General features: G+C 40.0%; 1 protein-coding gene across 4 annotated transcripts; it reads right to left on the minus strand.

Annotated features, from left to right (window-relative positions):
* Window positions 1-513: 513 nt before the first annotated feature.
* Btbvii (BTB-protein-VII) lies at window positions 514-20,016 on the minus strand. 4 transcript variants are annotated; one of them, XM_076431592.1, is made up of 6 exons: window positions 19,534-20,016; window positions 18,743-19,078; window positions 18,309-18,662; window positions 18,102-18,231; window positions 9,358-9,902; window positions 514-4,099 (listed from the first exon to the last, which is right to left on the minus strand). In XM_076431592.1, the coding sequence occupies exons 2-6, from the start codon at window positions 19,052-19,054 to the stop codon at window positions 3,842-3,844; spliced, it is 1,599 nt and encodes a 532-aa protein (XP_076287707.1). In that variant the 5' UTR covers window positions 19,055-19,078; window positions 19,534-20,016; the 3' UTR covers window positions 514-3,841. The 4 variants fall into 4 exon arrangements, with proteins under 4 accessions (XP_076287707.1, XP_076287702.1, XP_076287725.1 ...); XM_076431587.1 differs by lacking the exon at window positions 514-4,099 and adding an exon at window positions 4,108-7,795; XM_076431610.1 differs by lacking the exons at window positions 514-4,099; window positions 9,358-9,902 and adding an exon at window positions 10,460-16,348.
* Between the last annotated feature and the right edge of the window lie 61 nt (window positions 20,017-20,077).

Consider the following 20,077-nt stretch of genomic DNA (forward strand, 5'->3'; position numbering starts at 1 on the left):
ATGTGAACGTATCGCATTTAATTTTCGGTAACAGCATCCAATAGATCAGTGGTCGGCAAACTCATTAATCAAAAGAGCCAAAGATCAGCAGTACAACGATTTAGATTTCTTCCGAGAGCTAAATTCCTCTACCAGAACAAATCTGGTATATAGTAAACTAAGAATGTGTTTTCTTACTATTCTACACATTTTATCTCATTTGATAAAATGTTGTTATAATTTTTTAAAATATTTTTCCCTTAAATAAAACAAAAACTGACCTTCTTTCAATTTTTTCATCCCAATTAAAAAAATCATGCAGTGAAGGGTTGAAACTAGGTACACTGGATATAAAACTGAAAATTGTATTAAAAAATACTATTAAATTAAAATAAAATAAGCTTATTTTAAACACGCCATTCGCAGAAGAGCTGCACTCAAGTAGCCAAAGAGTTTCAACAGTTTCCGACCACTGCAATAGAACGTTTCATGCATAGCGATTAGGACGATTTAGGATGATTTGTTGCAGCCAGGTGCGATCACAATCTGTTTATTTTTCACTTACGAATCTTACGGCTAGATTTACATAAAATATAATTAATCGATACAACTGCGCATAGTATACGCGTAACGCCAAGAAAAATATATTGCACGTATGCTACATCTGTGATGCTTCGCGTCTCGGTGACTGCAGAAACCTACGGGACATCCGAGGGGGAGGAAAAATGCATTTCCGCGCGCTAAGCTCTCTTTCTCTCTTCAAAATGTCTACGTACTCGCTTCCGTTTAATCGGGGGAGTCATTTGCTTTTCAACATTACTCGTTGCACACTCGCGAATAATTATACAGGCTGCCCTATTCACCGAACTGTTAAATAATTCTTTTATACAACAATAAATCAATTGATTCATTCGCTTTAATCCTACATCCAATTGTTTAACTCCTAGTCAACTACATCGAAAATCATTTTTATCCGATCATTCTGTCATACATATAATTTCTGTGAACAAAAATTATTCTAGATAGAATTGATTAAAATTAATATTACAATTATTACAATAATTAAAATTGAAAGCTCGTTATTCAGGAAAGTAATAGTTGGAATGAAAATAAAACGGAATCGAACCACGTTCGAAGCGATCGATTGTAATGGGACAACCTGTATAAATAAATGTTCTGTTCATGAAAACGTTCAAAAATATCTCGTCCCTCCAAAAGTTTAGCTGTACGTTCGTTTCTCGAAAGAACGGAAAGTCGCCCCTCACGAGCAATGTTTTCAGCACACTTGGATAAATGCATGAGACGCAAGTTCTTCCGGAAACGAATGAGAAAGAAAGATCTCGAGGTTCGTCGTGCAACGTGTGAACAACGAAAAATATGCACGTCCAATCGAACATCGTTCCTAAGAAATATGTTCGCGTTGCAGCGTTGATTCTGTTCGCACCCTGTATAAATTGTTGAGGTCTCGTCCCCAGCCGCTCTCGTCCGTAAAAAATATATACACAGCTGTCGAGTTTATTTACACGCGTACAAATAAATAAATTACGTCATATAGAAATACTTACTATAAGTAACGGTGTCGTCTATGCAAGAATATATTTCTATATCGTTAACCGGTACACAGTTAATACATTTACAAACGTGTTCATCCATAAAATCGTCGTTTCCGCAACAGCGAGTGTCGAAACTCATGGTTGCGTTTCTGGGGTGCGGGGAACACAGAGATGGGCAAATTCATTAACTCGGAACGAGTTTTCTAATTGATAGATTCGAGTCGTTCTACTTCGGACTGTCTATACACACACGTAGACGTCGATCAATAGTAAATAAATGGCTGATTGGGGCACATTCAGGTAACTACAGCCTCTAACGTGGAACAAGTACAATTATTCCCATCGATTTCACCGTCTAATGCAGCTTAGACTTTGTAAAATCATAAGTAGACCCCGGATGTTTATGCAAAATAAAAAGTTTGTGCATCAATTGCAAGACGCAGGAGGTAAACATAAATTTATATTCTTCATTAATATAATTTGAGTGTGGTGCAAACAATATATTAATATTCTTAGTCTTCGAATATTTTCACTGTTTTAAATTGCACTCGCTCATTTTTGTTACAAATGCATCAAATCCGGAGTCTAATCATAAGAAATTATCGCGATGGATCAAATTATTAGAGCCAAATTCTTGAATCGAATCTACATACATTGAATTTATGAAGTATTAAGTTACGAATGCAAATATGTACATGTTTGACGACGAAGTATATTGCTACATTATTTTCGAGATTCCGAAAATTATTAAAACCGAACATACATTTTCATTTCGTCTCTGTTTCCCGCAATCAACTCGAGAATTTTTTATGTTGAAGATCAACAGTAAGAAATATATTTTTGTGTGGCTCTAATATTTGATTAACCACCGCATGCTGTTTGATTCTATTGATCAGAATCACATTTTTATAGACACGAGGACGAACCACTCATTGTACTTTCTATCAATGCTCGATGGAACAGGATGCTATGTATATTTTTCTCTAGAGTTACATTTTGCCCATTTCCGGTGAGAGGTACGCAAATCCGGGGTACTCGCCCGTCGGAGTAAAAAAATACAAGAGAAAGAGGGTCGGTTTCTTTTTCCAAGTGATTGTAGGCGTACACAAGGGTTCGGGGAAAGCACGATGACTCTTTAACGAGATTCTACCGCGGCCTCGTTTCAATTCTGCAATTCTGCGGCGCGAAACGCCAACCATTCGCCGCCTCGCGTTAATATCTGCTCGGCCTGAAAGGACTGTTCTCCCTCTGCCACACGACACCAAAGACACTCTCTCCAAACACGCGATACTCGCTTCTTGGAATATTCCTTGCCGTGGCCGTAACGAAAAACGCAAAACTCCCGAAACACGACTTCGTGGTCCTCAGATTGAGAAACAACGTACAATGTGTACTGATTTTTTTAGGGGCAGTGCGAAAATAATCTCATTCTGAAGTACGATCTGTCGCAAAAGTCTACATAGAACTGTACAAATATTTAAAAGACAGTACTGTGGGCGATTTAGTTGTAACAATTTGATCATCCACTGTATCTGTTTCCAAACATCCTTATATTCTTCGAAATTCAAAGTCTTTTTGTATGAAATATTTGTACGCAGACTTCCGCCAACGATTATACATTTCAATACAAGTATTTGAAGTATGTTCAAAGCAACGGGTTCGGTTGAACTACAATTCAAAGGACTTGCGCCAGAATCGCGCTTGTTTCCCAAAGCAACGAGTTGAGTCGAGTCGAGTCTACTTTTAAAGTTAGACAATGCAGTAGATAGAGACTCGAGTCTGCGTTATATCTACCTCGTAATCTTTTCCGACCTTTTCGGTTCATCGAGGTAATCTTGAAAATCTTTTCAACTTTGAAAAAGACAAACGACAAGGAGACAACAAGAAAACAGCACGAGACACTCAAATGTTAATACAAGGAGTTGACAAATACTAAGACTTAGGTCCTCGGCATTACGGCCACGTGCACCCTAACTCTCGCTCTTCGTCTCTCTAATAATATCTTGAGGAACTTTCGTTATCGAGTCACATCTTCAATATATCATTTGATAAGGCAAACGACCACGCTCGACCGTTTCCCTTTATAGAAAACAATCGTGTCGAGAGAAACGAAACGTGTCTCCGCGAAAAAGTTACCTGACCTCGACGACTCTCAAAGCCAGCAAGCACCAGAATGATCATCGAGCAGATATCGTCAAAAATTTCATTCGACGTGACTATCCATCTGCAACGAGAAGGAATCACGCGAGTGTACATATTATATCAAAGGTTTCACAATTAGAGCGTACGCTTCCGTGTGAAGAAGCACTTTAGACGGAGCTGGTCTTCGGCAAGGACTTCAACTTCATTTCACCACGTTGCTCGTGGTAGTCTTGAAAACAGGGCACGATGCAGAGGTTTGTCTGGCATTCTGGACAATGGTATTTCGTCTTTCGTCGAAGTATCCTGCCGTGGGCGTCTATCGTGTTCCAACAATGATTGCAGCCCAGTGCTGGACCAGGACGTAACACAGGACAGTGACCCAGCCACTGATCGCTCAGGATCTCTCTGATGTCCCTGCTTGTCGACTGCAACAAATTTGTTGACGGAAACAGTTAGCGTAAATCGTTATCGCGCATCGTTAACACTAGATCTACCACGCCAGTCTCAAAATAACTGGTTTTACAATTTCATTCGAAAATTTTTTCCTACTTCATGTTACATCTTTTTTTCGCAATGATGTGATGACTTTTACAGCGATAACTAAAGGTGTAATATAATAAATTTTATTTTCGTTTTATTTATACAGAATTCAAATAATTTTGTATCATGGCTACTTATATCTATACCAATCATTTTGACTGGTACTTCTCAATGTGGAAAAGTATCCTATTAATCCGTTTCCCGAATCTGGAACCGTTAATTAGTTATCAAAATTAGTTATCTAAATGTTATCAAAACATAAACATCGATGCCGTCTCACGCGGTCATTCTGTATGCCACAGTGCTTGACTGAGAATTAAAATAAAATTTCGAATTACTACTTATGTTATTTTAAAGTGCCCAAATATGAACCGCTTTTTGTTGATGTCATTTTTTGATTATTTTAGAATGCTCTTTTTCGACCAAAAAATCACCAGTTGTAGATGCATTTCCTCCCTATAAAAAATTAATACAGCTTGGGAAAAATATTTTTTTTGTGATGTGTCATTTGCAGGTTCCAGCGAAAGGGGTTCTCAATATGGTACACCTTGAGTCCCTAATACGACACCTAGTGCCATATTCGGCACCCATACCAAAAATGTCAATGTGAATCAAGATTTCAGGGTGTTAAAATAAAACGACAAATCTCTCTCATAAAATAACGTTATGCTACTGGAATACGTATACATATACGTTTATTCTTGATCCCTTACGGGTTACAAGGTGATCCCGTTCCCTTTACAATATTATATTACTTGCTTACTATGTATATACTTATTATACATATGTATGCTTACTTGCTATATGCTTACTATAGGACGCTTTACATTTATTTTTAAAACTATTTACATAATACTTTTCTTTCTTTTTGTTTGTTCTTTTTCTTTCCACACTCATTCTCTCTCTCTCTCTCATTCTTCCTTTCCTCCCTCTGACCCCCTCTTCCCTCTCTCTCCTTCGTACCTTCCGTTCTGTATTTCCTTTCTCTCCCTATCTAATTTTTTCACCCATTCCTCTCCCCTCCCGTCCTCAGCTAGTATTTGCTACATCTTCTGCACCGTCTCTCCTCTTCCTCCTACCAGTATCTCCCTCCTCTCATTTCATTCCCTAGCCTGTACCATGCTATTCCGCTCCATTTTTCTTCCTTCTTTCCTTTCTCCAGATATTCCGGTGTGCCCTCTACCCTTATCTCTCTAAACTACCTACTATATCTCGACTTCATCGCCATTCTCCATTTTTCCTCTTTCTCTATTCCCTTCTCTTTGTTTTCTATCTTTTCCACTCTTCTTCTCTCTCTTCCTGATCCCCTCTTGTGTTTTTCTTCTGTTCCCTCTCTAGATAATTTCTTTCCTTCTGTAGCTCTTTCTTCTATTTCTTTCAAACATTGCCTTGCCCACTCGCTTCCCCTTCCTCCTCTTAACCTTTCTTCAAATTTCCAAGTCTACCTTGCACCCCTCGCTCTCATTTTCTCTCTTTTCGTTTCCTCTCTTAACATGTACACGGGTGTCTATTCGACTGGAATATATAATCACAAAAAAGTATTTTTCGCAAATATAATATAAATCTAGTGCTAAGGAACATATGAACAATTCCCTAACTCAAGATAACTAGGCAAAGGTAAACAAATAATTGAAATAAAAGTAAAAAAATTAGGTAAGAGAAAGTTCAAAACATGGGGTGCACAAAAATAAGTCAGTTTTCCTCTCCCCACAATCTTCGTGAGACCACCTAATACACTGGGTGCATCTAGCCCACTTTCCTCCCTTGCTATCATCAGAGAATTTTGATGCACAAAGGGGGCACTCGACGTCTTCTTCTGTCTCACTAGACGATTCCGGGTCCATGTCAGAGTCTGTGTCGGTCAGGGGAAGGTCATCATCATCGAGACTATCATCAGACGATTCAATAACTTTTCGGCGTCTTTTCCCAGTCATTTTCTTCTCAGCCTTTGAAATGCGCTTTTTTGCTGCAGACTTGCCTGAAATTGATGTTTTCGAGCTTGATGGTAGTTCTTCGTTGGTGGGAACACTCATTGCCAGTTTTTTCTGAGCCTTATCTTTCTTCTTTTGCTCTTTAGCAGTTTCGTCATCCTTGTTTTTGCTTAACACGTTCTTGTAGGGAGATGATGTAATAAGTGAGGCTTTCCCTGATCTTGATGACGAAGAGGAAGCAGGTCGTGAAGGCACAGGTGAGATGTCGTTAGGTGACACGAAGTTTTGAGTCAGTTGTACTGTGGTAGCAGGGTTCAAAGCGTTAGTGGAAAAAAGATCCTGATCAAAAACTCCAGAAGGAACTATTGAAGCCTGAAGAAGAGCATCATCTGAAGCATCATTAGAATCGTTTATGTTTAAAGACTCCTCAGTATTATTACTTGGCATGAAGTCAATATCCTTGAAAATGTGTCTGTTACAAGGGAATAGTCCAGTCTTCTTAAAGGCACTGATTGAAGTCGACATTGTCGCAACTCTATTGTATGCCCTCCCAAACAATTCACCAACCTGATTGTTTGTCACAACCCTTCCAGGGTTGTTCCTCAGCCATGTCTCGATCTCTTGGCCGTAGTAAAATTTGAGGGGAGCCATGAACCCTACGTCGAGGGGTTGCATCTTGTGAGTTGAGTGAGGAGGCAATGATACAATAGACACATGATTTTCACGCGCCATGTCTATTACATCCACATTTCGAGTGTGGCTGTAATGGCCGTCTAACACTAATAGAACGGGATTAGAAGCAGTCGGCCTTGTTAACTGAATGAAATGGTTTAACCACTTTGCAAAAATATCTCCTTGAACCCACCCAGAAGGGTGACAAGCCCAAACCGATCCTGCTGGTGTTCCATCCATCAAGTTTAGTGACATATTTTTCCTAGGAAAAATCAGTAGAGGAGGGACATAGGTGCCGCAAGCATTCATGCAAGTAATGACGGTCATGAGCTTGCCTCTTTCTGCAGAAGTTATGGCACAAACACTTTTTTTCCCTTTCAGACTGATAACTTTGCCGTGGTGGCTTTGTTCAATTGTTATACCCGTCTCATCTACACTGAACAACCTTTGAGGGTCATTATTTATTTTCTCCATTTCTTTTTCGAAAATGTCGAAGAATTCAGAGACGCTTTCAGGGGTAAAACTCTTGGCCCTTGACATTGACATTGATTCTGGCATCCGCATTGACAGCTCATGATGCCTATTCATAAATAATCGAAGCCACTTTCTGCCAGCAGCTTGCTTTTCTTGGGAAAAAGGGTGCTTCAACCCATTTCGCATCGCAAGCTGGAATGTAAGGCGTCTAATGTCGCAGCCCCTCAACCCGTAAAAACGTTTCTCAATTTCGATGCAATAGGTTACTAGCTGAGCTTCGAAATCAGGTGGAAGTACCGTCTTTCTCCCTAATTTTGTTCCAATCACTTCCTCTGTTGACCGAGAGTCTTTGACATATCTTATAAGTGTCCTCTTTGGAACATTATATATTTTCGAGGCCTTCAAGTAGCCCATCTTCTTTTCTTTGACAGCATTCACTGCCTCCGTCATGGCCATCATGTCCCAACCTTTCCTTTTTTTGATTGTCTGCTGTTGGTCTGACATCTGGAAGAAAATACGTGAAGATAAAGTAAATAATATACGTTAGTGACTTATCCTAGGTATTAGTGCAAATGTATTTGAACGATAAGTTTTGCGGAACAACTGAATAGTTGCATCTTCCTAAAAAAAAGGAAGGTGGTCCAAGTATGGCACTATACCCATATTTGGGAACCCTTGGTAGTGCCATATTGGGAACTCCACGTGGACTGATAATACTAGCTACCGACAAAGAGAAAATGAATTTCAGCCCAAACCAACAGTTGGCAAACATTAATATAAATAAACTGAAACTACAGATATGTTCAAACATTTCAAAATCACTTACCTTCCTCAAAAAAGATACTATCGAAAATCTAAACACAAAAGTATTCAACACGTGGAGACACTGGTGGCGGAAGATCGATCAAAATCTAGAAAATCGAGTTTAAAGTTCCGCCAGGTTCGCGCGCTTTAGTATATGCACAAAGTAGAATTGGTTGATCATGGCCAGACGAGTCAGACGATTCCTATCTATGCAATAGCAGTAATAGCACGTGTATTCGCTGCATTTTCAAACTCGATTTTCTCGAAAACGAGCTGCCAAACGAAAAAATGTTATTACTTTTTTTCGACTTATTTTTGCATGTAGAATCGCCCCCATGCCCGGTTGTACTACGATTTCGCAAACACCCTGTATATGTATAACTAAGCATTTTTTCTAAAGACCAGTCATTTTGACTGGTTTCGCTAGAAATAGGTATATTTTAATTGCCGGCGAATCTAGTGTGAAGAGAACTCGTTTCCAGGGCTGCAAGGGTAGCGGGATGCGCCTTCTTATTTTTCGATAATGCAATGATAGGGGTTTTCAGTAGTCAAAAGCGCTAGATAGAAGATCAATCTAAGCTGCGATCGCCTTAAAAAGTCCCATTTTTACGTTACCGCTCAAAAGTATCCGGACACTTCCTTTTTCTCTACAAAATGTAGTTTAAGTTAGTAGGAAAAATATTTAGAACAATTTTGTTACTTGTAATTATTATTATTATGTATATTGTGGTATCATAGCACAATAGAATTTATTTTTATGTACAAATTATATACAGTGTGGGGCATTATTCTGGCCACCTGCAATATCTCGAAAACTAAATTCCAGAGAAAAAAATATTTCATTGACAAAACATTTCAGATAAACATTTAAAAAATCTTAATCCTTAATAGTATCTGTGATCCTTAGGGTAGGGTATAGATCAATCAGGGATCCTTAATTTTTTGTTTTTTTTTACCTTGTTTTCCACGTTCAAGGTCAATTTCGCGGGGGTTTCTTCGTCATTTTCGACTAAATCAGGAGTGTAGAATCACGCTATGATGTCCACGACATATAATTTTGTGACATCCTGTACATGCGCAGCTTCCAAATAATGCAAATTACGCCTCGTAAACATAAAAATAGGACTTTCGAGGGCGATCGCGGCCTAGATTCATCTTTTATCTAGCGCTGTTCACTACTAAAAAACCCGATCTTTGCATTATCGATAAATGAGAAGGCGCATCCCGCACCCTTGCAATTCTGGAAACGAGGAGAGGATTACCTGAGGAGAGGACGAGCTTCGTCTGAGCTCGGTGGTCTTCACCCTGAGGCCCGAAGTGGACCCAGCAGCCTCGGTAAAAGCCGTTGATGGTTCATCCGCTGTTTCCGGTTCCGTTTTCGTGACGGGTGCCGGCTCGACGACGATCGAGGGGCTGGTCGTCCTCCTTGGGAACTCGGGATTCGAATGCTGCCTGTGGATCAACACGTGGCCACTAGGAGACTGGATTAGTTGATTAGACAGGAGGGGATGAGAATGTTGCTTCGTCAGGTATAACGGTTGTGGCACTGTCAACAGATTCGTCGAGGTGGACATCGCTACCAGGTTCGATTGGTTCACCAAGATCGTGGGCGGGGGTGATGAGATCCGAGGCTCATCGAAGCTTCTTGAAGTTTGCGGTAGGTTCAACGCGGGTGTGCTCATCGACGAAGAGACAATGTGTGGCGAGGATGTCTCGCTGTCGGGGGACAGGTGATTAGGTTCCTTTTTTATGCGTGGTTGGCGCATCAGGAGACGGCATCTTTTGGGACCCGCTGCTTTGCACACTACTGTAAGAAATAAATGAATACATGAAAGAGTTAAAAGCGTGTACGTAGCTGTTCCGATTTTTACTTTGTGTAGAAACCCTCGGTCCGTTTTTCTATCGACTTTGTAATGTGATGTAATTGCTAGTACCCTCATTGGGTTGATGCAACTTTAAACATTTGATAAAAAAGATAATCCAACAACTAAAATGGGAGATTAGGGATAGAGAGGAATAAAACAGTTACGTTATTCCCCGTGTCGATAATTGAAATTTTCTTCGGTGTTTAATAAGATGAGAATCTTCAAATCTGATAGTCCATATTTATAGAAAGTTACGCGAAGCATGGGCAAAAATTTTCCGATTTTTCATGTACCAGATTGTTGGCTGAAAAAGCTGAAAACAACTGCAGGTGCAATGCACACAGAAATGTAGTAAGCGTATGAAATGCAGGTGCGAATGTTCGCTTTATCATTCGGGAAGAAACTTCGCCAGCAAAATTATAACTAGATTGTGGTCACTTACACCGTATCGTGTTTTATGTGCGGGCACAGATTGACGTCGTAATTTCATTCGAACTGGTTTCCTCCAAGATTTTAAATCAAACTTTATTTTTCATTAACAAAGTTGCTACATAAATAAAGATCTAAAAAGACGGATAGCTTATGTGAACGAAGTTACGCCCGGCCAGAAACAACTTTGATTAGCTCTCCCATCGCGCCGCTCTTCTATTAAAGACGTTATACATAACATCGACACAGTAAATTCGATCATCTGCATATAAAATTCGTACCGATTAAACTAGTCTTCTCGCTCGTTCGCAAACGGAGCGTCTCACGTTAGTCTGTATACACATTCGCGAACAACACTTTTCCCAACGTACTATATTCGTCTATTATCTTTGTACAGGCGTAAAAAAGAAAGGTGGAACGCGCGTGATAAAATTTCAATATAATCGACGAGCGGTTGATTACGGCCGCTGATAAATATATCAGCAAAAAAGCTTCTGTGTGCTTCGAATGTAAACTAAAGGGGACATTCTGCTCTCGAAATGCCAAAAAATCGATTTCTGCATTTTTCGAAGATATTGCTGGTCGAATTTTTATTGCTCGAACGCTCTTTCCTCGGAACTGCGTTTCTCGAAATGGCTGCCATAATATTTTCACAATGATTCGTCCGATTTCAATGAAATTCTCCATGGGTATTCCGAAAAAGATGTCGTTCTCGTCCGTAGCAAGATCATTAAAATATTTGAAAAATGCTTGAATAATTTAAGAAACTTTCAAAATTCAAGTCTAGGACGTGCCACTTTGTTAAAAGTAAATGTTAATGAAAGATCGTGGTACAGACGATAGCCACATCCTTACCGAACAACATCCTCCATTAATCATTTAATTTAGACGCCTACAAAAGTTGCAATCATGGCAGCTAATTATAAGGTACATTTAATCCTTGTTCGTGGAGATTTTACACCTTTCTTTCGCAATAAATAAATTTATAAAAATTGCTAAACGTACAATGAAGTAATTAGAGATTGTGTGCTAGAACAGAATACCCCCTCAACGCAGGTTCATCGAACCATTCCGGAAATTCGATGATCGTCGAGTATATCCTATTTCTTCGATTGTTCGATCACGGAAAGGAAGACGATAAGAAAATTGCCATAATTCCCGGTGTTAAGTACGTGCGTAGAATACATAAACAGGTGTTCGCCGCGGCTATTTTAAATGCAATCGTATAAATCGTGTAAATAAGTAACTAAACGATACTCGTTCTCACGGCTGATGAATTATGTATGCTCGGATGATCAATGATATTTACATCGTTATTTCAATTCATTGCCCCTAGTTGAGTACTAAACAGGATACAGATCCCTTAATATATTCTAGCGCCCTAATTGCTTATCATTTTCAATATAATTTATCGGTTGCTACGAATGCAACAAAACGGAATCGTTTCGCAAAAAAAAAAGAAAAAAACAAGAACAATTTCGTCGTAATAAAATGACAGGTTGTCACGTCGTACAGCTGTTTCTCAATACATGCATTACCTTATTATTTTCGCAGGTTAATAATAGTCATGTACGCGTAACGAAACAATCTGATCTACGTATATATTACACGCGTCTTAACGCATAAATAGAAAAACATCTTAATACAAACCGTTTATTCTCCACTTTGACCCAGTCACACGCAATTAAAACGCCGCTGAAACGCTATCAGCAATAATCAAACTTCGCGAAATGTATAAAGCATTAAAATCCTAAAGTTCCCGCCATACCCTGTAACCTGTTACATCTGCACGTCGGATGTACCAAAAAGAATTTTCTAATTTTAAAATATAAATTCTTAAAGTAAATGGAAAAATCTATCGATTGAAATAGAATCTTAATTAATTTCGAAATTAATTGACGCGTGTACGGTACACCCACACGTGGCAGAATTTGTCGAGTGGGATTATTAGAAACGTGTAAAATTTGCAAAAGGCCTGACAACCTCCTGCTACCAAAGAACAATTAATCGTAATACATGTATTGACGGCAGGTCCTGTTCTATTCCGATCCTCCTCGTAGGTAAGTAATCGTTAGTTTCCGTAGATTGTGTTAACTGTGTGCAAGTACACATGATATATTCTTCTAACTAATCGTTTCGTATGGCTACTTTATTCACTATGTACAAAATTGTTACGGTGTCGGCGTGCCAGCCGAAGCTGGTCGAACGCAAATCGGCGATGGCACACCGACGCGACGATAGGACGATAGAAACGTTAAATTATCAACAAAAAGTATGTCTCGTACAGTTCGCCTATAAACATCTGAAATCGTAAAACGAATGCGCTCTACCCGATCGCGTGATTCGGATCTCAAACGATACGTCTCAACAGAAGGAACCTCTTTCAGCACTTGATCCACCCGCAACTGGAAATTCCGGTAGTGGACAACAAAAACATGTCGTTGGAACTCGTTAACTGTCTCTTAAAAGTTCTTAACCCTTAGAAAATAGATGTCTCGAGCCACTGGACAGTTGACGATGCCTGGGTCCATTCAAACCCTTAGTTAGACTGCAGATCTTTATACAAAATACAAATGGTCTACATCGATCGTATGGAACTACAGTTCAAGAAAAATGTATGTCTCGTTTTAACAGTTTGTGTTAAAATGTTTTTACTGCTATATGTGCCTCGCACATTTTCTTTCTAAATGCATAATATCCACGATCTAATGATAATCTTGTTCTAGAAAAGAAATTACAGTTACAAGAGGGGACAGAGATTTTCGTTCTAGAAAAGAAATTACACTTACAAGAGGGGACAGAGATTTTCTTGTTGCGAAGAAAACATCGTCGTCTTATATCGGAGGAGAAGTTGGTACATAAATGAAATGTGAAAAATGTATTAAGGAGTTCTGAATTGTTAATCTTTGATTTTGAAAAGATTGCTGGTAGGTAAAATATAAATGTTTTAATTGTATTTTTGAAGACACATCTTCTTATGTACAAGGTGTTTTGTGGTTTTCAAAGATACATTAAATGGCTTGAGGACAATGTTGAACGGTAAAATGGGGCTCATACGATACCAACAAAGTTTTCGTTTTTATGTAATCTTTTTTAGAGATGTCAAGGACACCTTCATTTTTTTATGGAACCGCCCTTTTTTAAACATCTAAAATGATAGTCCCATTCATTACGAATTCAGTGACTATAATTACTCAAGGTCATTCAAGGTCACGGACAGAAAAAACCTGATGAATCCCTGTATTACGCTACTTTGACTTATGCTTCCTTCTCGGACAATTTCTCTGGTACAGCTATACCTGCTAAAATATTAATTTCATTGTCTTTGGCAGTCATGGGATTCTTTCGTTCACGCTTTCTTACATCTACACTTCCAGTATTTCTAAATAACTTGTAGATATTAGTAAAAGTCACCCTAGAAGGAGTGTTTCACTCAGGGTACCTTCCGTCATAAAGCAATCGGGCCTGCAATGCATTTTGTCTACATTCACAGTAAACCGTTACCATGTCACACCTTTCAATCATCGAGTAAGACATAGCGGAATCGCGTTTGGAAACATACTGTTAGTAAATAAATCGCAGCGTAATCGGCTAGAGATAGATGTTTGAAACCATTCCATAGCATTGAAGGATGTTTACTACAAGTCTCACTGGTGCTAAACGTATTTTGCTTCCATATTTTAGTTTTATACGTCTTTTCTGTCCGTGACCTTAAATGACCTTGAGTAATTGTAGTCACTGTTTTCATAATGAAAGGGACTATCATTGTAGATGTTTAAAAAACGATTGTTCCATTAAAAAAAAAAAGAAGTTGACTTGATATCTCTAAGAAAAATGACATAAAAACAAAAATTGTTTTGGTGTCGTATGAGCCCCATTTTACCATTCACCTTTGTCCTCAAGACATTTATTGTACCTTTGAAAACAACAAACCCTGTATGTACAACAATCTCTTTATTGCATTTGATCGTCCCGATACGATGCGAGTCGAAATAAAGCCAGTCATCGTAGTCTAGCGTTAATGTACAAATCAGACAATTATTAAATTGATTGCACGTACATATGTATATTCTTATCTTAAAAATAAATAGTAGGAAAGCTTCTTATCGGTAGTGGATAAAGTGAACGAGTTCCAGCATTGGATAACGACGACATCTCCCGTTGCACGCGTGTACACAATAATGTAAAAAACTTGTGGTGTGTATAAAGTACGAACCGACCCCTTTCCGCCCTTTCACGAGATCCGTGTTATTTTCAAGCTTCGAATAGGTACGTACGAACTAGGCAAAAAGATATCTAAAAAACATGTTTCCCTGCGTTTGACAAGTTTCGATGGATGCGTGTACCTCTGGTTGTATAGCAAAACAACGTACGTCACTTAGATTAGTATTTTGGAGCTTTATAGCTTTAAGCATCCACTTATCGTCGTCACCGAGCGGACCACAATATACATACACAATTCTACCTAAATTTAAAATAGATGCTTGAATTCAGTTTGTAACAAAGTCTGAGACCTGGTAAGATGCATATGTCTGTTTGTCTGTTGGTTCACAATTTAAGTTGCTCTTGAAAACTCCATTGGAAACTCTTTAGCCATGGACCACAGGCTTTTAAAAATTATGAAACAATCGCCGATAGCTAATGTGTTAAGGGAGTAGACTCTCGTTTTTAGGATTGCAAGGGTGCAGGATGCGCCTTCTCATTTCTCAATAATGCAAAGATGGGGTTTTGCACTAGTTAAAAGCGCTAGATAAAAGATCAATCTAGGCCGCGATCGCCCTATTTGTACGTTTACGAGATGTAATTTGCTCTATTCGGTAGCGTAATTTACATTATTCGGAAGCACAAAGCTGCGACAGTTACATGCTGCCGAATAATGGACATTACGCCTCGTGAACGTGAAAATAGGACATTTGAGAGCGATTAAGGCCTAGATTGACATTTTATCTAGCGCTTTTGACTACTGAAAAACCCCCTCTTTGCATTATCGAGAAATGAGAAGACGCATCCCGTATCCATGCAATTATAGAAACGAGTCTACCCCTTTAAACGCTTTGCTTTACAACCATAGATATTCCGACGTTAGCGACACGGTTACTCAACGGATTATCTTAATCGGACAATTCGGAAACAACGGACACGGAGCATCACCGGTTTACGAACGCGGAGACCTAATACTTTTCAAGCTCGTCTATACAAGCGCCGGCGGAACCCGCGTTATGGCCGGCTCACATGGCGTTGTAATTAACGCCGTGTAAATTGATTGGCATTGTTGTGCTGGGCAACGCGTAGTCTGTATGCCTGCTGTCGATGTAACCGCTGAGCATCGTGTGAGGACTGTGGGTTGTCAGCATGGTGTGCGTGCTGTGGGTGTTGTGTGTGCTGTGCGGAGTCGTGGGTGGACCCATCGGCGTAGGACTCTGGGAGTTAACAGGTTGAGCGGACTGGGCTGGCGGCGGCGATGAGTTCACCTCCTGTTTCACCCTGGACTTCAAGCTGGGCCGGTTGTTCGGATAGCCACGCTTTTTGTACTCGAGCCAAAGGGTTCGGTTGTTCACGCCAAACATTCTGGCCGCCTTACAGAATCCTATGCCACCGTAGCGGACCGCGTCTAACGCTCTGATAAAGTTCTCGTCCGCTTGCGGATTCGTTGATCGCTTCCTTTTAATTGCGGTCTGAGGACTGGCGCACGGACTCTGGCAGTTGCTTGGACATTGTGCGGACGGCGACGGGCCGCTCGACGACGCGTGCTGCAGCGTACCGTGCGACGAATTCGGGTAATTCGTCAGGGCGCAACTCGAACCAGTCGTGCTGGTACCAGAGTACTGGTCGCTGATGGTCGAAGAAGTTGTTATTTCGGGCGTAGTAAAAGCTGATGACGCTTGGATCGACAGATTTGTTTGACACGAGGACAGAGCGAAACGTGGATATGTGTGCTCCATTATAGTCCATTGCAATCCTGCGGAACAGACCGGTTCATCTTTGGTCAGAGCACAGGAATTAGTTCGATTGGCTAGAGTTTTCATTAAATGCAATGATAAGTAATAATTGTGTGTCTGTGTGTGTGTAATTTGTATATACGCATATGAGAAGTGTACGTTAACTGAAAACAAATTGTTGCATGAGACAGAGATATTGAAAATAGTAGCTAGAATAGGTAAATCAAGTTGTTCTCGAGATCGACTTAGAAAATTGTCTATTTTGAATGAGAAAGTAATGCTTTATGCTACTATGTACGTGTAGAAAAGAAAGGAACGATGCTAAGCTGTAAGCAGAAAAGAATGGAAATGTATATGTAAAAGAGTTTGTGAATGTAATGGTGTATATATGGAAATATCGAGGATAGAATCGTGGCATGGCACAGATACATTTTAAAGCACATCATCTTCGATTTTCAAGTATCAGAAAAGTGTACAACTCTTTTGTTGAATCGTAGGACAGAGCAAGGCACACATACACACTAGACAATGTTGAAAAGGGGCGATTCGTCTGTCCTCTGAAGAACATTATACATCGTGTGCTATGTATCTGTGTACCATGATGAATTTCATGAATGAGTCTAGCCTTGAAAATATTGCACAACCAATTTTCATTTCATTCCTTTTTTTTTCCCGAACTTTCGCTCTATTTTCATGTCAAACGTCTGTTGATTTTTCCTTGTGCAGTACATTTAAACGCATCTGTGCCAGCATATAATGTGTGTAAGTTTTGTTTCTTTCGACATGCAGTTTCATTACCCACCACGCTTGGTATAGATTGCGCATAACTACCAAATTACAGAGGTATTTTGTGTGGAAGATACATTTCATGCTGAGTTTGTTATGCTCTAAAAGAATTACGCTATGATATCATTAACCGTAATCTTACAGTTGTACGGTACATCGAGCAAAATAATCAGAAATATTATCACTTTTCAACTATTCGTCTCGTACGCGATCGTACACCTCTATTTAATTGGTAACGCGAATACTAAAATATCGCTTCCGGTATTGTTACCAATGATTTAATAAATATCTATTGTAGAAGAAGTATGATCTGTGCTTCAACAATTATATCGATTCATGCAGCATAAAAAGAAGAAGCAGCAACTTTAATTAAACTCTTGCGCTGGAAATGAATTAATCACTCGCGGCGAATTCGTCCAAAACAATTGGAAGCGAACCGTTGCTTGAAATCGTGTAAAGAACGCATGTAGTAGCACTGTTTAGATGAATATAGACAAGATTAACAACGTAATAAACATCTTTATTAATAATTCTGTACAGTATGATAAATTTCAAAACAATGCGGAATGTGCAACGCGATAAGACATTTCTTACACTCCCAAGTGGTTTCACTGCGTTTACCGTGTTTCGCACATACCTTGCACCTTCTTTGAGGTCTTGGTTTACCTTTCGTGGGTGGAATATTTATAGGAAAATGTCCCCATTGTTTTGCTCGCAGACGTAGCGGTGTATCATCTACAGATTGCACGTTATTATCACCTTAGAAAATGATAACAGACGACGCGCGTGGCACGTATTTCGCACTTTGGTAACAAAACAATAAGCGACGCGTGCAACACGTCGTTCCAGCGCAAGAGTTTAATGTAACGTTAATCCTGTTTGTATATACTAACTGGCCTATTATAGCCCATATACTATTTTATAGCCCCGATCAAATTCCTTATAGTAACATCAGCTTAAATGCATACACAACAAAAGATTACTTACCTTGATGAGCAGGTGGTTGCGAAGAAACTGAACTCTGCGCAACATTCCCTCCTGACTGTTGGCTTACATCCTGTATCGAACCATCGCTTTGCGCCGGTGTTGCCGCAGAACTATTTTCCATATTGCTCATCTGAAATACATTATACTGTAGAGCGTACTACAATTATTTAAGGAGTACAAGCGTAAATACCAATGTAACAAGCTTACAATCGATATTTGATCCTCGTCGATACTGCCCTGAGATTCTGTGTTAGTATTTACAGGTCTCCTAAGGTTTTCACCAGTTTCTTGTGAGACAATCAAAGGTTCTGGTTTTACGATATTTGTAGCAACTAAAGTGATTTCGTTTATCTCCTCTGGTTTATCGCCAGACCCAGACGTGGAACCCGTAGACGATTTTCTTAATCTCTTCCTACGAAATGATGGGGACAATGGAGATGGACTGGGGGAACAGGATTCCCCACGATCCCCTCCACCTGTTTCGCTACTAACGCTTGGCCACTTTGTCAAGGATGGAGTGTGCATTTCCGCTAAACCCTTTATCTTCAAACTCTCCGCAGTCTGTTAAAGAAAAAGCCACACGCAATTACATTCTCGCTGTTTCATTCGATGGAATTAAATAATTCAGAAATGTTCTATACCTTTATGATCGATGGTAACTGGTCCTGTGATATATTTACTTCGCCGTAATACATAAAATCAACCATAATCTTTAGATCCGAAAATTTCACATCTTTCAATATCACAATTGGATGCTGACACGGATTGACAGTGAACAGCGACTGAAAGTATGTGCTGCACGCGGACAATACAACTTTGTGCGCCTGAAGTTGCCTGCCTTCCGCAGCCAGCGTCACGTCCACCAGAGTCTCATTGTTTAACAGATTCGAGAACACCGAAATGAAGTTCGGTTGATGATTGTTCCACCGCAAACAGAACTGTTGCATCGACATGTTGATATATCTGCGATTCTACACCTGCGAAACGATTGATCCATCGGTCAATTACAAATCGGCAAATAAAATGACAGGAACGTGACAACAATGAGAATTTTTGGTAGTCAGTAAATGATTGTAAACATCGGACTGTACTCAACATACGGTGCGTTTAAGGAACGTATATAATACGATCCGCAGTTGTTTTCTCGACGCGAGTAAACTTAATCGTGGGACAGACAGTTCTGTTATCGACACGAGCTCCGATAGAATTCGCGAGCTGATCCAACGATCGAGCAAGTTGTCGTTCTCGCGAAAACATACGTGCCGCTCGTCGAATCGACAAGGCGCGTCGCACAGCGTATCTCGCATAGAGACGACAGATTAATAAGAGAATACACGACAATACGGTTACGATCGCCAGGCGCGCATAACAAATATAGACTTGCCACGGGGATGATCGGTGAAAAAGAGCAGGCGGAGTTCGAGTTACTCACTTGGTTCGCACAGGCACAAGCACAGGGTCCCCGTCGACGGTTCGAAACACTGTCAGTCGGATAGTCTCGATCGTGTTGTCGTTGTCGTCAGATTCGTCCCCAAGGTTCGGTCAAGATCCGATCTGTTTTTAATTACGAAAAACAGAGTTCGCTCCTCGCTGCCATGGATCCGACGAAATTTTCCACAACAGACTCACTAGTGACGCTTGTGTAATTCACAAATGACGTCATAGGCGAAAAATGACGAGGCTCGAACGGCGCGCGTGAAACCCTCCCGAAAACTCGGGGCGACGTGTGTTTTGACGTTTCGCGACGAATTTCTCGTGCAATCGACAAATACGAGATCTTATCAATGTGCGTCCTTAGAAAATCTAACTTGATCAATATAGCGGCCGACCGTTAGTGACATCTGGCGAGGATCTGTCAAGCACGACGCTATTACCTTCCCACGACACAACACTTTTTCGTCAAGGAAGAAGCCGCACTCTTTTTCATAGAAGCGGATGAGAATACTTACTTCGGATATATAGAATGGCGCGGGGAT

This window comes from Lasioglossum baleicum, chromosome 1 (assembly GCF_051020765.1).
Source record: "Lasioglossum baleicum chromosome 1, iyLasBale1, whole genome shotgun sequence".
NCBI lineage: Eukaryota > Metazoa > Arthropoda > Insecta > Hymenoptera > Halictidae > Lasioglossum > Lasioglossum baleicum.